Source organism: Hypoxylon fragiforme, assembly GCF_022984875.1.
Source record: "Hypoxylon fragiforme strain CBS 206.31 chromosome Unknown GGS25scaffold_6, whole genome shotgun sequence".
Classification (NCBI taxonomy): domain Eukaryota; kingdom Fungi; phylum Ascomycota; class Sordariomycetes; order Xylariales; family Hypoxylaceae; genus Hypoxylon; species Hypoxylon fragiforme.
In genome coordinates, this window is record NW_026054761.1 from 2,524,978 (window position 1) to 2,542,280 (window position 17,303).

The 17,303-nt window shown below is 46.5% G+C and overlaps 5 protein-coding genes across 5 annotated transcripts; 3 read left to right on the forward strand and 2 right to left on the reverse strand.

The window, feature by feature from the left end:
- Positions 1–916: 916 nt before the first annotated feature.
- Positions 917–2,832, forward strand: GGS25DRAFT_496296 (acyl-CoA N-acyltransferase). Its single transcript, XM_049261514.1, has 3 exons — positions 917–1,671; positions 1,990–2,400; positions 2,468–2,832. The coding sequence occupies exons 1-3, from the start codon at positions 1,345–1,347 to the stop codon at positions 2,606–2,608; spliced, it is 879 nt and encodes a 292-aa protein (XP_049115928.1). The 5' UTR covers positions 917–1,344; the 3' UTR covers positions 2,609–2,832.
- Positions 2,833–3,862: 1,030 nt separating this feature from the next.
- On the reverse strand, positions 3,863–6,900 carry GGS25DRAFT_496300 (nucleolar GTP-binding protein). Its single transcript, XM_049261515.1, has 5 exons — positions 6,796–6,900; positions 6,410–6,737; positions 5,805–6,336; positions 4,449–5,712; positions 3,863–4,384 (listed from the first exon to the last, which is right to left on the reverse strand). Exons 2-5 carry the CDS (start codon positions 6,537–6,539, stop codon positions 4,343–4,345), a joined length of 1,968 nt encoding a protein of 655 aa, XP_049115929.1. The 5' UTR covers positions 6,540–6,737; positions 6,796–6,900; the 3' UTR covers positions 3,863–4,342.
- Positions 6,833–8,403, forward strand: GGS25DRAFT_338424 (orotate phosphoribosyltransferase). Its single transcript, XM_049257949.1, has 2 exons — positions 6,833–7,037; positions 7,321–8,403. The coding sequence occupies exon 2, from the start codon at positions 7,385–7,387 to the stop codon at positions 8,060–8,062; it is 678 nt and encodes a 225-aa protein (XP_049115930.1). The 5' UTR covers positions 6,833–7,037; positions 7,321–7,384; the 3' UTR covers positions 8,063–8,403.
- A 396-nt stretch (positions 8,404–8,799) lies between these two features.
- Positions 8,800–9,181, forward strand: GGS25DRAFT_523054 (uncharacterized protein; the record flags this gene model as incomplete). Its single annotated transcript, XM_049264358.1, has 2 exons — positions 8,800–8,813; positions 8,983–9,181. 2 exons carry the CDS (start codon positions 8,800–8,802, stop codon positions 9,179–9,181), a joined length of 213 nt encoding a protein of 70 aa, XP_049115931.1.
- Positions 9,182–12,446: 3,265 nt separating this feature from the next.
- GGS25DRAFT_514822 (fungal-specific transcription factor domain-containing protein) lies at positions 12,447–15,220 on the reverse strand (the record flags this gene model as incomplete). The annotated part of the gene is made up of 2 exons (XM_049263026.1): positions 12,447–14,671; positions 14,731–15,220. The coding sequence occupies 2 exons, from the start codon at positions 15,218–15,220 to the stop codon at positions 12,447–12,449; spliced, it is 2,715 nt and encodes a 904-aa protein (XP_049115932.1).
- Between the last annotated feature and the right edge of the window lie 2,083 nt (positions 15,221–17,303).

Genomic DNA, 17,303 nt, shown 5'->3' on the forward strand with positions numbered 1-17,303 from the left:
GATGGCCACAGCTGTGTTCGGAGAACATGGGGCGGACCGGAAGGGAGATGACTGGGGAAGGTAGACTGGAACGCGGACCGAAAGGATGGAGGGAAATATACCAACGACGGATGATTGATGGCGTGGCTAGCAGGCTACGGTTGTACGATATCGCAGAGATGATAGGCAATGATACCCTCTGATTCTAAGTGCTTATTTTCTGAACACCATGTTGACTTTGATGCATTTGGTGATTGGTGATGTCCGCGTACTAATTAAATTACCTATAGTGCCTACGTACTTGGAAGCTATTCATGATTGTCATATTGCCCAAGTGACATGCACATAAGTGATGCAAAACGGGCTATGTGAGGTTCAAGAAAAAGGGGAAAGGGGAGGAAGCAAAAGAGAGAGAGAGAAAAGGGAATAGGAAAACGAAAAAGAAGAAAAAGTCAAAAAAGAAAATGGGTTGACGAAATGATTGGGCAAGTGGATGTCAATCTATTACCGTACTTGTCCAAGGTCACGCGAGCAGGGAAGGGATAGATAGTAGAAGTGGCATATTGTTGGGTTTCAGCAAATAAGGTGAAGTTAAATTCAGTCACGATGGGTTTCTCTTTCCCTAGGAAATGTTAAGTTCGTCATGAAGCAAGTAAGTTGGGAAGTTGGTAGGTCTGTATTGTACCTAAGCAGGTGTGTAGGTGGTTATGTACCTGCCTAACGGTTAGCCTAATCGTTCAGCTTCTTTTTTTTCTTTTTCTTTTTCCTGTCCGTTAGTTATTTCCATCCGATGTGTTGGTTATGTTTGATTGAATGAAATAATTTATTCGCTCAACTTGCTCTTGCTTTTGCTCTTGCTTTTTTTGTTCTTGCTCTTTTTCCCTCTCCCTTGCGTTTTGAAACTGTTTCTTCGATTATTGCAACTTCATACTTTGAATATTTACACTACAATATTCGTACATTGGATGTGTGCATACTTGACATTAAATACATACCTACATACCTAGGGTAGGGTACTGTACAATACAATACATTAGGTGCCTAAGGTAACTTAGATGTAATTGGGTATATTCAAGTTACAACCATATGCATCAATCTTGGAATCAGTCATACGCCTACTACACATAGGTACTTACTCACCTACATACATACATACATACATACATACCTCATAGTACATTCATAGCGAGCGCACAGACAAACGCCATCCATCTCTCACATATCACATAAGTCAATACAAAATCCCCCGCCTTACACCCTTACACAGTTTCATATATCCAATACATACCCAATACCACCCTCCACAACTCTTTACTCGCCTGCAAAGAAATCAAAACGTAAGCGACATATAGCCAATCAGAAGCCATGCCGACCACGTCGGACAGAGAAGATCCTACTGCCGAACCCGGGCTCGGAGCTGTAAGTTCCTTGGGTGGCCTCGCCGCCGTCGTGGCCGAGAACGCTGTGGACGACACCGAGGACCTGCCGGATGACGACACAGTCGAGGTCAAGAAGACCAACAGTTATGGCCGCCGTCGTCACAGCAATCACAAATATCACAAGATCCATGAGAAGCTCGACTCCTCCTTTCACCCCAACATTCGTCCCCTGACCATCTCTGATCTCGAGAGCTGTGTTGTGCTCGAGAATGCAGCTTTTACTGATCCATCTCATCGATGCAGTCGAGAGAAGGTAAGTCATTTTTTCTTTTCTTTCCTTTCTGTTTTCTTATAAATTATCATGTCCTACTTACCTACCTGCTTTTCTTCCTCGCTTGAATTGGAGTTTTAATCCATGATATGAGATTGATATGACATATCCCTTTTCTCCCCCTCATCTCATTCACTCACTCCACTATTTTACTCCTTTCCGTTCCTTTCCTCTACGATGGTCAAGTACCCATTTGCGATTGCATTTTCCCCTTTTCATACTGTTCATAAATATGCATCAACATATCCTCTAGTCTGTATCGTGTGCTGCCTATTGTATAACTTATTAACTTGTATCCAGTTTGAGTACCGCCTCACGGTTAGTCCTGAGCTATGCCTCGGGCTGTTCTGCACCATTGTCCCTGATAATGCCAATGGTGTCAAGCTCAGCACATTCCCGCCGTCACATCCTGTCGAAACTGGCCGTAAGGATGGTGCCAGGAGCGTCTTGTTGGCTCACATCGTAGCGACCAGGACTGATGGTATGTTTGTGACTGACGAAGCTATGGACTATCCTCGTGATTTTCGCGTTAGCAAGCACAATACCTCTGGTCTCGGTCATAATGACACTGGGTCAACCGTTTGCATTCATTCGCTAGCTGTACATCCAGAGCTACAAGGGTGCGGCCTCGGAAGGTTGATAATGAAGTCCTACCTCCAACAGCTCAAGAACTCTGAAATAGCCGAGTCTTGCGCACTCATATGTCAAAACGTAAGTGATATTCCCTCCGGCATTTCCAGTTTCAAGTAGACCCCTATAGTCTAACACTGTATCTTAGCATCTTATCGCTTTCTACGAGAGATTCGGTTTCGAGTACCTAGGAACAAGCGGCGCCACGATAGGCAGTGGGGGTTGGCACGACATGTTCCTCAAGGTCGACAATCTTCCCCCGTACTCGATGAAACCAGGTCGAGGCTGATTTGTCGATTGGAAAAAAACTTTGGTTCGGGGCTGGCTCAGCATAAGTATTACCGAGAGTCTGACAGTGCTGACGTGGCGGATGATGGGCACCACCAAGACTGGACGGGTGAGATGGGGAAAATTAGCATTACATGTAGCACGGGCAATACCTTGCGCATTCTGATACCCGGATATGAACACATAGCTGGTATGACGGCATTTACACACACACACACACACACACATACGCATATGGAACGGGAGCCGGTTGCATTTTTGATTCCCTCCTACCTATATGGCAGAGGGTTAGGGGGGAAAGACTCATCACATTCTCACATAGATCTAGAAAGCTACGGCTTATAGACTTTGCTGTCTAGATAGATAGTGCGCAAATACACATTTTTCTACTCTACTCCTGAATATCCACCATCGCCACCGTGCAATAAGTTTTCTGAGTGAGCATTAAGACAGTTGTGAGTTAGAAGTCTTGAGTACTACGAGGATGAAGTGTAGACTGTAACTCATGCTGATCTGTGTGATGGGCGATCACAGCGTCCATGCCTAGGTATGTACCTTCCTAGGTACCCATGTATGGATTTGGTTGGCTGGCTGGTTGGTATATCCAACGCCGTGGCAAGGGGCAAAGGAACGACCGACCGACCTGCCATCGCAACCTCCTCCTCCTCCTCCTCCTTAGGGGCATCATGCGGCGCGTAGAGCCCAGCCGCTCTAGGACTATCTGTCTGTCTGTCTGTCCATATCCATTGGATTTCCTGTTTTTCTTTCTGTGAGAAGGGACACGTCCGGTTTTTTTTTGTTTTTTTTTTCGGCGTATCCTACATACCTACAGTAGGTACATGTCAAAACCTTGAAGGGCATACATACACACATACATACATACATGACGATGAGGGAGTGTTGCCGTCCGTTGTTTCCTCCCTCCACGTGAGATCGTGTCCAGCGTAGGTATCGCACGGTACGGTACATTGGTCTGGGGTGGTTGGTTTGGTTGGTTTGGTTTGGTTGGTTATACGGCCTCCTCCTCCTCCTGTCGGTTGGTCTGTGGCGGGCGGGCTTAATATGTAGGTAGGTAGATCTGGGGCGTTTGAGCTCGAGTATAGGTATACTAGGTTAGGTAAGTTGGTAGGTAGGTACCTACCTGCCTACACAACGAAGATGCTACCGTTCTTCGAATAAAAGGGGAGTGAGACAGACGGATGGACGGGGAGAGGTGGAGATCTAGAGCCTCGTGAGAATATAGGAAGCATATAGGTTAAGGAGTGCATTCATTGCCTAGACGAACCTAGGGTACATTCAACGTGGACGAGAACAATTTACTTGCTTAGATAGTTATGTATTCTTCACTTTTCCACTGTCTCTCTCCTGAACGTCCACGGGAAACAAAGGAACTAAAACTGAGCAAAAGACAACTCCAATTGATTCATCATGATAAAAGGTCTACGAATTACTATGTACCCTAATACCTAGTAAACTAACTACTCCGAGGATGTAACTGCAACTGTACCTACTTACTGTAGTTGTAGTAGTTACTGTAAAGCCTCCATAGTTCAGCCGTCTTAATTCGCATGTTAGGCAGTTTCTTGATTTTCTTTTCATTCATCAGCGAAAAAAAACTCATTCCCGTATTTACGAACGCCATAAGCCCATAGGATATCCGATGTATCGTCGTCTTGAAAAGAGAATCATCATGTACAGATAGATAGCAGCGAGGTATACTACCATACTATACTGCTTAACGATGGGACGCCTTGCCCATAGTTCGTTTACCGGCAAACTGTGAGTGTGGTTAGCAATAGACCATGCATGTTGTGTAGTAAAGAGAATAAGGGGTTACATACCAAATGCTTCGGCAACGTAGCACCGATATGTCGATCTGCTTCTCCTTGTCGGGCCATTCTGTTCATCTTCCTCTGGCCTAGCTTGGCCTGCCTATCAGCCTTGGTTCTCGTCAACTCATCCACGACACCGTCGTCTCGTCTGTTCGTTGCCGGCTGGCTTCTGGCTCGGCTCTTGGAGCGTAGTCTATCCCTCGGTGTTTCGTCTATATCCATGGCATTGGTGTCTTCGGTGCCGAGGCGGCTTCGGGTCACGGAACGACCACGAGTGACAGTATGTGATCGGTCCTTTAGATGTAGGTCCTGTGTATCAACACCCATCCGATCAAGCTTGTCTTCAAGTTGAGATAGAGACTTCTTGATAACCTTACGAGGCAGGGCCGCGCGATTCTTGACCCTACGCATTCTCGACTCATTGCGAATAAGCGATTGTTTGCCTCGGATTATCTCTGCCTTGACTCTGATATCAGCCTCCTCCACATCGTCAATCTCCTCGTCCGAATCGTAGTATCCTTCAGCTTCAAGTCGTTCTTCCTCTTCTTCTAGGGCTTGTAGCTTGGCGTCGATCTCGGGATCAATGTAGTCGTAAACGTTCTTGCCGTCAAATATCTCAGGTATCTTATCGTGCTTCCATTCGGGGTTGTCGAGGATATAGTCAGCCTTTAAGTCAACGTTGTAGACACCAGCACCACCATTCTCGGCCTCGACGTCACGGGCCAACTTGCGTCGCTCGGGATCATCCTTGTCAAACTTCTTCATTGCCTTTATAGCTTCGGGGATAAAGGTCTCACGCGTAGCACCACCCATAGGCTGCGCCACGTGGATTCTGGTCATCACATCGGCCAATCTGCCACCGACGGTACCGCTGCTCGAGGTGCCGGCCTTCAGTTTCTGTGCAACTCTGTCGGCGAGAAGGCGCTCGCAGGCGGCGTTCTTCACTTCCTGCACGCCCTCTTGCGTATTGCAAGAGAGTTGGAGCAACTCTACCTCACCAGAAGAGATCATGGCTTGGAGTTCGCCACTAGTCTTCTCATCCAATTCCTCAGGTCGAAGGATGTCGATCTTGTTGATGACAATAAAGACTAGTTTGTTGGAGAATAGAGGCTTGATGCTCTTGAACAGTTGCATCTGCGCTGCAACTGAGTAACCGCACTGCTCTGAAAGATCCATGAAGTAGAGGATAGCAGATCGCAAGTGGGCAATAGCGGTAATCGACTGCATTTCGATGGTGTTCATCTCTTCTAGAGGATGATCTAAGATACCCGGACTATTTCAAGTTAGCGTCGCTAGAAAAGAAACCACCGCGGCCTCCTCATCCTTCACTTTCAGGACATATCAGGGGGAATGTCTGTCACTTACGTATCAATGGCCTGGAATCGGAGGTACTTGTAGTCGAAGTGGCCGACGAACAGGCTCTTGGTAGTGAAAGCGTAGGGCTGGACATCGACATCGGCTCGGGTGATGCTGCGCAAGAAACTCGATTTGCCGACATTAGGGTATCCGCAAATCAAGAGAGTGCGGGTAGTAGGATCAATAGAGGGAAGCCGACCAAGATGTTGGCGGACTTGATCGAGGTATAGCAAGGGATCCTTCAATCGCTTGGTGATGGTGGCCATTCGACCAAGAGCGGCTCTCTTGAGCTGCTTGCATTGGAACAGACTCTGCGCATACTTCAGAAGGCGCACGTAGTCTCGAGATATAGTTTCAATAAGATGCTTTGCTGTGGATAGGTGACCAAGCGCGATACGGAAATGGTCGGCATCGTAAAGGGTGTTAAGAAGATCCTTATGGAACGGGTGAATGTCCTGAAGACGAGGGAAACTGTCGAGGATCTGGGCAAACTTCTCGGAGAAGGTCTCTTGGGTAAATTTGACCTTTCGGGTGTAGAATCCTGTAGCGAACTGGTTAGCATGTTGTGCAAGCATAAGAGTGATGTGCTGAAAGGCAGTAGAGAGAAGACGAACCTCTGATACGACTGATCTTAAATCCAGCTCGGATCTGGGTGGGTAGACGTCGTTGAGTTCTGGACAATACAATGTCTAGAAACTCCTCAGACGTCGGTACCGGTGCAATATCCTTCCAAGTAGTCTTCATCTTGGGCGACAGATGATGCGACGAGGTTGCTGTTGAAAGTTGACTTGAACAGCGCTGTCGAGTATTTTTTAGAAAACCCAACTAAACCTTTTTTTGGTGAAATGTTTGCGGAGTGGAGGATTATGGATAGTGTGGGACGTGGGATTGGTGGTGCGAGTCTTTCTCTGCGAAATCTTGGCAACAAAAAGAAAAAAAAATCTTATCGATGTGATTAGTGCACATCACTAATTCTTTATCTAATCTTATCGATACCTACTGGATCGCGTTATTAATCTATCGCCGATAACCTTATGTTAGTTAGCGGGATCGCAAAGTGAACGAATATCCAATTTTGCGCAGGACGTCACTTTTTAACTTTTTATGTTAGCGGCAAGAACACTGAACGCTGAGATTGAGAACATTAAATAACGTGCTCAAGTGTCTCATATTCTATAGTACCTTCCTACTAGTACATGATAGTTGGTGGTAAAGGAGTACATAGAAAGAAGCAGGTGCCAAGTAAGTTCATACCCAATTACCTCATGTATCTTTTACAATTATACCTCCAGCTATAATGCTTCAACTTTAACTTGGAACTTTGCTTTTGTTACCCCGCCATCTCCTTCGTATCCCCTCACTAAAAAAAATGGAAATCACCTCACCAATATAGTCCAACTTTGCTTTACTCACCTAATAATTAAGCCTGTTCAACCTGTATACTCTTTTTTGCTTGCCATGCTCTTGCTTTTTCATTGTCTCTTTGAAAGCTGACAGGATCAACTTAGGAGTCTCGGGTCCCTAGTCCTCAGTCCTCAGTCTCATCAAGTAGTAAGGGTGTGCATGATAGCCGACCATACTTCCCGACCATGAGTCTCCCACAGTACAAGAAAGATTTCCTACGTGCCGCCGTAGAGGGTGGTGCCCTACGATTCGGATCCTTTGAGCTTAAGTCAAAGCGGACATCCCCCTACTTCTTTAACGCTGGCGACTTCTACACCGGCGAGCTGCATGTGCCTATTATGGACGCCTATGCTCAAACCATTGCCGACAGCGAGCTAGCTGATAGCTTTGATGTCATCTTTGGTCCCGCCTACAAGGGAATTCCCTTAGCCGCTACCGTGTTCTACGCTCTAGTCAAATTAGACTTTGAGAAGTACAGAAAAGCTGCCTACAGCTTCGATCGCAAGGAAGCCAAGGATCATGGTGAGGGTGGTAGCATCGTCGGCTCTCCGCTCAAAGGAAAGCGCGTTCTCATCATCGATGATGTTGTCTCAGCCGGCACCGCTAAACGCCAGGCCATCGACATGATTCGCAAGGCTGGCGGCACCGTGGTAGGGATCATCGTGGCCCTAGACCGTCAGGAGACTTTACCAGGTGGCGACGGCAAGACAAGCGCTATCGGTCAGCTGAAAAAAGAGTACCAGTTCCCCATCATCCCTATCATCAAGCTCGACGACATCATCGGAGGCATGAAGGGAGTCATCTCGGATGATAACATTAAGCAAATCGAGGAGTACCGTGCCAAGTTCGGAGCTACCGATTGATATTAGAATATGGTGACAGACGGAACCTCTTTTCAAGTATCATTGGGATTGGACATGTGGGGGTTATATCTACATATAACTTACTACTTACTTATCTTGTAGACGGACTGATGAAAAAGTGCCACAGTGTTAAATCGATCGGATAGACAAAAAGAAAAGGAACCACGGGTTGTTATACCTAGCCCCTTGCGGGCCAAGCTTTCGGAGATATCAGGGGTAAGGCACGTGCTTACCCGTCCATCGGCAAGTGAAAGATACGGTTAATTGCAAACCTCGTATTTAATTAAACGATATACTAATATCTTACCTCCGATGCGGCTTTGTGAGTGGCGTTTTCAATTCAACCTCATCTTCCGAAAATAAGAAAACGAAGAGAAAAAAAAAGAATTCAGAGAGATCTACTTAGCTGTCGTGTGACTTTAAATGACCACATGCTCAACAACCACTCTGACAGGTCATGTAAAGTTTTTTGACATCCCGGAATACATTATCCTAGGGCTTGCTTGCATATAGGAGAACCACACCGAAAAAAAAGTCCGAGAAAAAATTTATTATTAAAAAAAAAAACAGAGTATTAACGAAAAAAAAGAAACCCCCAGCTCGCTCGAGTGTTCACCGCCTCCGCTATCAAACAACCCGAACACACAACACACAAAGCTTACGTTATCGAAACACTCACGACATATATCTACAACGGGTCGGTGAAGGAGAGAAAATTCGGAAACGTTCTCGGAAATATGTCGTTGCTACAGTAAGTGAATCATACCTACATACATACATACCATACTACCTTCTGTACATACATACTACATACATATTTCTTGCCAATTGGCATGTGACCGCTCATCTTTCACCGTCACTCTCACCTTTCGGGCGTCACCGACTTGAACTGACCAAGTATTTCCTTACCTAACCAAAAGATCCTTTCGCAATCTGTCACCCAAGATGCGCATAGGCGTTGGCTTGGGCTTACTAGCATGGGGCACTATCGGATTGCAACTTTCGGACCGTGCCGAGGAGAAGTTTGGCTTCAAGCCCACCGAGGAGGACAAGGCAGCCCTCGATAAGATGTTGCCTCACATCACTCCCATTGATAAGAATGGAGATGCTAAGCGGTGAATATAATGTCATTATCGTTGTCGTTGTGGTTATGTTATTGTTCATGTGTATATGTCTGATGTCTGGGGGTGGCTGTTTTTTTTTCTTGCCTCTTTCTCCTTCGAACCGGCTGCTTTTGGGGGCTGGTGGACCGGACCTATCGGATCCCTAGCCACAAAAAAAAGGCCAGGCCTGTCTACGTACATACGTACATACATACACTTACACCTGGCCCGTGTGGAGGAAGGGGGAGTTCACGCCTTAATGACCTAACCTACGTGTTCAGGATGTTCGAGTGGCAAATTCCGGGGTTGGTTCGCTTCTCCAAGCAGCTGTCACAGTGCTAAATTGGAGGTCGAATTGGCTTGGTATTCTGAAGGAGGAGCATCACAAGGGGGAAGAAAGACGTGTATCTTTCCCGTAAGGGGGAAAGGAGGAAGGCTATCGAGAGACGGCGTCTTGTTGTATCAGTGACTTCTGCCACAAGACCCTCCTCCCCATCCTCGTTTCCCTTTCCCTTCTAGGTAAATTCTAGCACTTCGTTAATGCCATAATCAACCCCTGGTCTGCGTCTAGGATAACTCGTGCTAGCTCAGCAAGTGTAAACCGACAACAAGACCAACAGCAGAAACCACAACATACGTGTTAATCGTGTTGTTGTCACGGGCATCAAGTGCCAACTTGTTTTCCCCCCCGGGGAAGGGGAAAACCGAAACCAAACCAGGGTATGTTCTCCGCGTGAGCGCGGTGGCATTGCGTTTGCCAGAATAGCCGCCGTCAGCCTGCCACGTTTGATAAACCAGCATGGTCCTTGCCGCTCTATCTATCACTTTTTTTCTCTCGTCCAAGGTCTTGTTGCCGCGTGTGTGGCCCTGGCCCCTTTTGGTGTGGTTTTGCCGTACGACAACAAAACAGAAAAAACACACAGACGATTTTATGTATATGCGGGAAATGGTGTAAAAAAAAAGACAAAGAGAGATACTACACTAAGAGAGGCAGAGAATGTATGTGTACCTTACCCTACCTCTCTCTCGCTTGATGCATATACCGGGATCTAGTGTGGTATGTACAGCTACCTTGGACCCTGACAGGGGGGTGGGGGCGTGGAGGATTAGTGTATGCCCCCTGCGAGGACTGGAGGTATGTACAGTACATCGACTAAAATCGTCGAAAGTGTTGTTTCTTTCTTTGTCTTCCACGACCATTGTGTCTTCTACCCTGGGTTAGGTTTCTATAGAGTAACTTTTTATTACTGCCTTGTCCAGGCCCCCGGCAAACGCAAACGCAACGCACGTACATATCATCCATGAAGAAGACAAGTTTGGGAGGTAGGTAGATAGTGTAGCAGCCGCTACGTGGCTGGCTTCTCCCGCCTGCTATACGAACGACATTTGATGAGGATTAGGTTCTAGGTTTGGACAATGAAACGGTAAGTGATAGACTAGGCCATTGTTGTTGTTCTCGTAGCCATTGCTGTCGGCAATGGTAGCCGCTGCTGGTGGCGGTTATTACCATTGTTCTTTTGCTGTTGTTGTTCGAAAAAAAGCTCCCTTGCCTAGTGTGTATGTAGCCCTTCGGCCTATCATTCTACACAATGCGCACACACACGTACCTGGGCCTAGGATATGTAGAGTAAGTAGAGAGGTCCGCTCCTGCATCTCGGTAGGTACCCAATAAACCACAACTCGCTTGTTCTTGGGTCGGGAACCGTTGTGGTTTATTTTTTGTCTTTGTCTTTCTCAGCTATGTAGGTTAGCCATTGTGTCTACCTGGGTAGCTAGCTAGCTGGTTGTATGTACATGTAACTATGTGTATATGGATGTGTATGTATGTATGTATGTATGTATGTATGTAGGTTGTGTCTTGTCCTTGAAGCAGGATACAGACAATACATACATACCTACCCTGGTATCTACATATGTAGCAGATACTTGGCTACTCATCTACGGAATGCCTTCAACTGCACCAGTATACCAAATCGATCATTCATACATACATACATGCGTGCGGACGCACATACATACGCTTAACTATACACTCACTACCCCTTATGAAAAACATACACAATTGTTCTAACAATTCGGGGGGAGGGAGGGGGGGCAAATTCCCTGGTGAAGAGATTAGTTATTCTGTAGAAGGAAAAATAGAAGGCGAAAAGAACACACACCCAAAAAAAAAAAAAAAAAAAGGGTCGAATCCATCTCTTCTAGAAATAACTTAGTTACCACGTAACTAACTACATAATTTACCCAGCTAGCTAACCAAAATCCAAAATCCTTGTCCTATAACTGTACCTCGATATAAGTCTTAGTTATTAGAAAAAGAGGTGGAATAAAAAAATTGGAAAGAAATGTAACTCTCAATCGGACGTGGCCCACATCGCTCCATGTGATAGATCATATTTTGTATATCTCGACCCAGAGAGGCGGGAAGGAAAGAAAGATTTGTGAAGTAAGAAAAAAAAAAACAAAAAGCTGCATAAGAGACTCGATTGAGTTTTAGGGGAAACAATTGAGGCGCAATTGATGGACTTGGATGAATATCTTGTAATATCATGTCGACTATGTAGATAGGTAGATTTCATGAAGTTGTGTAGCTTAATAAGCCAAGTTCAAGTAACGAAGATAATGGCCAGTCGAGATCACTACATGGAGAAAACTGAGGTCTAAAATATGTCTGTCGTCTTACTATTACTACTACTAACCTAACCTTAGGTTAGTCTCTAGGGTCTCCTTTTTTCAGTGAACAATGAAACCATATACTTTATTTGCTCCGATCTGATAATCTATCTCATCCCGTAACGTTAGTTAAGGTAAAATAAAAATAACATGCGTCAATGCGTCCGCCCCTTCCCCCCGACCCTCGCAACTCTCTGCTCGATGCTCCTCCTTTATGAAAAATGCGTACCACGAGAAACGAGGCCACCTCCAGACTTATTCACCGGTGAATGAAGACGTAAACATCATGATCACCTCCTAAGAGGGGTTTGTAGACCGCCTTCAAAGCTGGCCGGAATCTAATCATCGAGTCTAAATGCGACGCCACAGCCAGTCTAGTTTGTTGCGAGCCAACCCGGAAAATGCACAGAAATTGCCGCCGTCAACCCGATCCGATGCAGAGAAGAATCGAAACTTTTGTGAGGCCAGTAGGAGAGCTGAAATGATAATAATGATAATAAGGAAAATAAAACATTGAAACGAAACGCCATATGTATGCTTTTTGCGGTTTTTCTTTTTTTGCGATATTGATGTCATGTTAAACCGGATAAGAGTTGCTGTTCCATTCCTCAGACTTCCGTTTTGACCGTAGGCATGCTAGGAGACCCCATCACTGATCGTAAGGGCTTGAAAAGTTGTGCCATATCCACCGTGAGATTCCCAACACCATATTCATTGTCGATTTCACTGACAGATCCCAGTTCCTCGCCTCTCGAGGCTCCATCCGACATCACCCACGCCTTCACAGACTTAAGCAGTTGAATAACCTGTCGGAACCGAGCATCCGGGGCCATCTGTAAATCCACCACTGTAGTATTCTTGAGCATCCACTTAGCCAACCAAAAGAAGTGTATCCCATCACGACAAAAGCCGTATCGCCGAGGACTGGAAACCGATGGGGGGAATTGAATTGCCATGTCCATGTCCCAATACGACTTAAACTTATCGAGAGCAGTACATATGGCTTTGTATGTCTGTGCTGACACACCCGCGACCGGCGTACCGTTTGCACTGTTGTTAGCGCTGACATTTCCGCTTCCCGTATCCGAACCCGTTGCAATGACCCAGTCATTTTGTGAAAGTGGTGTTGCACCACCATCCAATGCCGCTATACGGCCTTGGATCTGAGCACGTCTGATTTGAGCAAGTATGGCGTGGATGAGAATGAACTTCCCATAGAGGTTCGTGCTGCCGGGATGTATTTGGTATGATCGATGGAACAGAGCGGTGAGTGTGAGATTCAATTCAGGCTGTTTTGTGCGTTGAGAGCCATCCGGATTCTTTGCCCTTGCCGCTTCAGTTCCGTATAAACTCAAGGCTTGCGCGCAGTCCAACGCCGTCTGTGCTTCCCATGCTGCATCGTCTGCAGGAAGTGGGATACGCATCTCAAACGCGTCGATTTGAGGATCACAGTTGAAGTATAGACCACGTGCGACATCAAGGAGGTATACCATATACATAAGCCGAATGCGCGATTCTTGCTCGACCCACGCCGCCCAGTTAAATTGCCCAGGATTGAGATCATTCAAAGCGATTTTTTCTCGATGGAATATGCTGTATAAAGACGGATCGTTGTTGACTTGCAGTAAATCGAACCTCCTGGAAATGTCCGCTACCAAAGGAAAGAGTCTCCTAGCACTTTCGCGCTGGACAGGCGTACCATTCCATATGAGAAGTGCAGACATCAAGATGAGAGCTTGTAACCGCTCAATATCTTTCTTATTCTTGCCATTTCTGAACTTGAACGACGCTTGGGCGTTACCGCTGGCGAACAAATCGCAATCGCGCTCTAGTGCTATCTTCAGAAAATTCATTATCTCGCGAACGTTAGAAGATGCTACACGACCAGAGTAACAAGCGCCAATACAACACATCGCTGCAATGAGACCAGTGTAAGTCTCCATAATACGAAACGTGGGAATGTGTAAGAAGGAAAAGTGAACGTGAAAATGGGTGTACGATTCAAGAAAATCTTTAATATTATTTGGCGAAAAGAAGTCGGTTAAGCCAGCGGTCTGACTAGAGGCAACTGTGCCTTGTGGGTGAAAAAAGCCGAGAATTTGCGACGATAATTGTTGGTGAGGGTCTCGTGTGGAAGGCTGCATGCCCCAATTCGGGAAGAAAAGTGATCGGTCGTTCACATCGTTCGAGGCCATGCCTGGCATGCCATTGGGTCTTTCGGGAGAGAGGTTAGGCTCGGTTTTGATTGCGGTCTGATTCTGTCCAATATTAGGAGGGTACTGATTGACGTAGGCATGGTGCGCACCAGACTGTGGAAACATCTGGGACCAGTCAAGGCCAGATTGTTGGGTTGAGCCCGAAGCTCCATACATAGGCATGCCATTCTGGCCCGGGGGCATGTTAAAGTTGGCCAACTGAGGGTTGATGTTCGACGACATCGAGTTCGACACATCACCATTGTAACCGCCGGTCATACTTCTTCGGTCCCGGTTGTTGTTATCTTCCATGCGACTCATGCTACTCGATCTAGAAAGCTGGTTCTGGTCGTTGGCCATGTTTCCCATACCATCTTGGATCTGGACCATACCGAATGGGTGTACGACATTATCACCTGGCATGTTAGTCATGCCGTTCATGTGACCCATGTCACCATCGTTAGCTTTTTGGGCATTTTGCTGCTGCTTCTTAACGTGTGCTTGGGGATGAGACAGATGGCTCACCCCGGTGGGGTTTCCTCGTCGAATCGAGCATTTCTGGAAGTGACGCTTCAAAATGTCACTTCGTGAGAACGTATCGCGGCATAACACGCACATATATGGGCGGTCGCCGGTATCTATATATTCACCGTTAGCATAGGGGGGAACACGCTTGTGGACCATTTTAAAGACTTACGGCGGAGAAGGTGGCGCTTCAAGTGCTTCGCGTGGAGGTAGGTCTTAGTACAGTGGGGGCAGGGGAATTTTCCATCCGCATCCTTTTGTGGGATTACCGTGTTTTTGGAAGCGCCACTGCCCGTGGGTGCAGCGGGCCTTCCTGGAGCGCTTGGCAATATGCCGCGACGACCCTGAGATCCTACCACATGAGTAGGCTGCTCACTGTCCTGCATAAGAGATTGCTGGTGAGGCATCATAGGGCTACCGCCGTAAGGAGACGGCAAACCTGACTGTTGCATGACTCCGCCAGCAGGCATAGGTCGCAGAACGGGAGGTCGCGCGGCTGCAGGAGCAGGCGCGATGGGCTGAGGATGAGAAGCCGCGACAGAAGTCTGTGGCATCATGGAGGACGATGTCGCATATCCTTGCTGAGGTTGCTGATACTGATTAGGCATCATTCCATACGTGCTGCGAGTCGGTCCAGCATTTGGCGGTGGGTATTGGCTCATACTGTTAGGCGGTTGCGGAGTATTAGGAGTCCCTGGTGTCCTGGGTGTGTGAGGGTGGCTACCGTAGATGGATTGCATAGCCGAGTTGTTGTGCTGCAAAGGCGGCAAGGTGTGCTGAATGGCTGCGTGTTGCAATTGGTTGGGAGAAATGGCTGCGGGAGAAGGATACGAAGACCCGGATGTGCCTATGTTGTGAGACGAGTATGGGTTCTGATTTGAATGGGCACTATCCATATCCCGCGTGAATGGTGTCCAAGGGGCAATTGCAGAGGAGGCCACGATTGCTGAATATGAAGCAATCTTAGGTCTCGACTATTGCAATTGATTATTCCTACTCTTTATTTTCCAGTTTTCCGAAACTCAATTGAATTTAACTGGAACTTGGGAGGGTACAGCGAACGTGACAATGCGCGCGACGCAGTGGAGAAGTGGGGATGGGAGAGAGAGAACGAAGTACGACGCGTTCAATGTTTTCGAATGTCTGTCTATTGTTCTTTTCCTCGACGGAAAGTCAAATGCCCGATATCCGATGATGCAATGAACCTGAAATTTCCTCCACGCCTATTACCCGACTTGAGGTTGTCGAGATTGACGCCAGTGTGGATTGTGGATTATGGTGCAACGGCGGACTTGACGATGTGGTGGGAAAAGTTAGATAGGATAAGAAATAAAAATAAAATATGGCGGTGATGAGGGGAACGCTGTTTTTGGGGTAGAATTGGGGATTTGAATGGAGCAGGTGGACGAAGGTAGTTCGTGAGGCTCCAGACCCAGCAGCAGAATGGGACTGATGGGGTCCAAATGGTGTTTGTTTTGTGGAGAATTTGGATCCACGTTTCTCGAAGCGTGAAATGGTGGTGGTCGCCTTCTTATTTCAACCAAATCAATAACTTTGCCTAAGTTTTTCCTTACGAGGAATTAGACCCGGATCAAATTTTTCGTCTGTTTCGGTCGGTTTTATTAATTTGGCTCGCCTGCGTTACTAGTCCCTTGTCAGAAATCAAACTGGCGCGCCTCTCTTGTCAGGTAGTCGACCAAGTCCCAAGTACAACTAAAAGAAAAGGAAAATAATAAAATAATAAAAAAGGATACGCCCGAAAGGGAAAAGTGGATTTGAATGCCGAAAAGAACCGTTTAATCGGTGATGGGTGGTGGCTGTAGTGAAATGGCGGCGGGCAAGTGGATGCTTTGAATGACGGTTGGATGATGGTGACTCGTCGAGATTTTGATGCATGCAAAATGCAAGTCAAAATCGAAAGTGGGTGGGTGTGTCAAGTTATGGGTATGGGTATGGGTTTGGGGTCTAGGTGGGAAGGGGAAAGGGAAAAAAGGGAAAAAATAAAAAATAAAAACGGAAATGGTGGATTGCAAAGGCGGGTTAGATAGATGAATTGAGGGTACCTTCAGCTGATACTGTATTTGTATAGCAATGGCAAGTTGCTAAAAAGAACGAACTGTGGCAACAACAGAATAGGGTTTTTTTTACTAGGTTCCTTCCTTCCTTTTTTTTTTGCCTTTCTCGGGGGATGGGACGTGCTTGCCTTGCCCGTAACGCGTCAAACGGGTTGATAATAAAAAAAACAGGAGGAAGGCGGGAAATAATTTTTAAAAACAAAGGAGGGAAAAAATAAGTGAAGAGGAAAAACAGACAGGCGCAAACTCACATCAACTCGAGGTCCACCAGATGATACCAATTTCAGATAGCTTCGCCCCTCTCAAAGGTTTTCTGCACGTGGACACGAATCGCTTTTTATTGTTTTCTTCTTCCTGCTTTCCTACAAGCGGTCAAGAAAGTTTGACAACGAAATTCGCAGGGATTCTCGTCAATAGATGGGACCACACTACAATCAGATGGGGCGGCGTCTTCGTCAGTAAGAACGGGAGAACGCGAGAGATGAATTGAGGATGGTTGATGGAGAAGAAAAGAGAGGGGAAAAAAGTGAGAAAGATCGAGTTGCTTAAGAGCGAGGTTGGAAAGTAAATACCAAGTTTAGGGGAGAGTGGGAGAGGAAAGAAAATCTACGATCAAATCATTTCATCAATTCCTTAGGTTAGGAGAATGAATACATGTAGGTATCAGTTG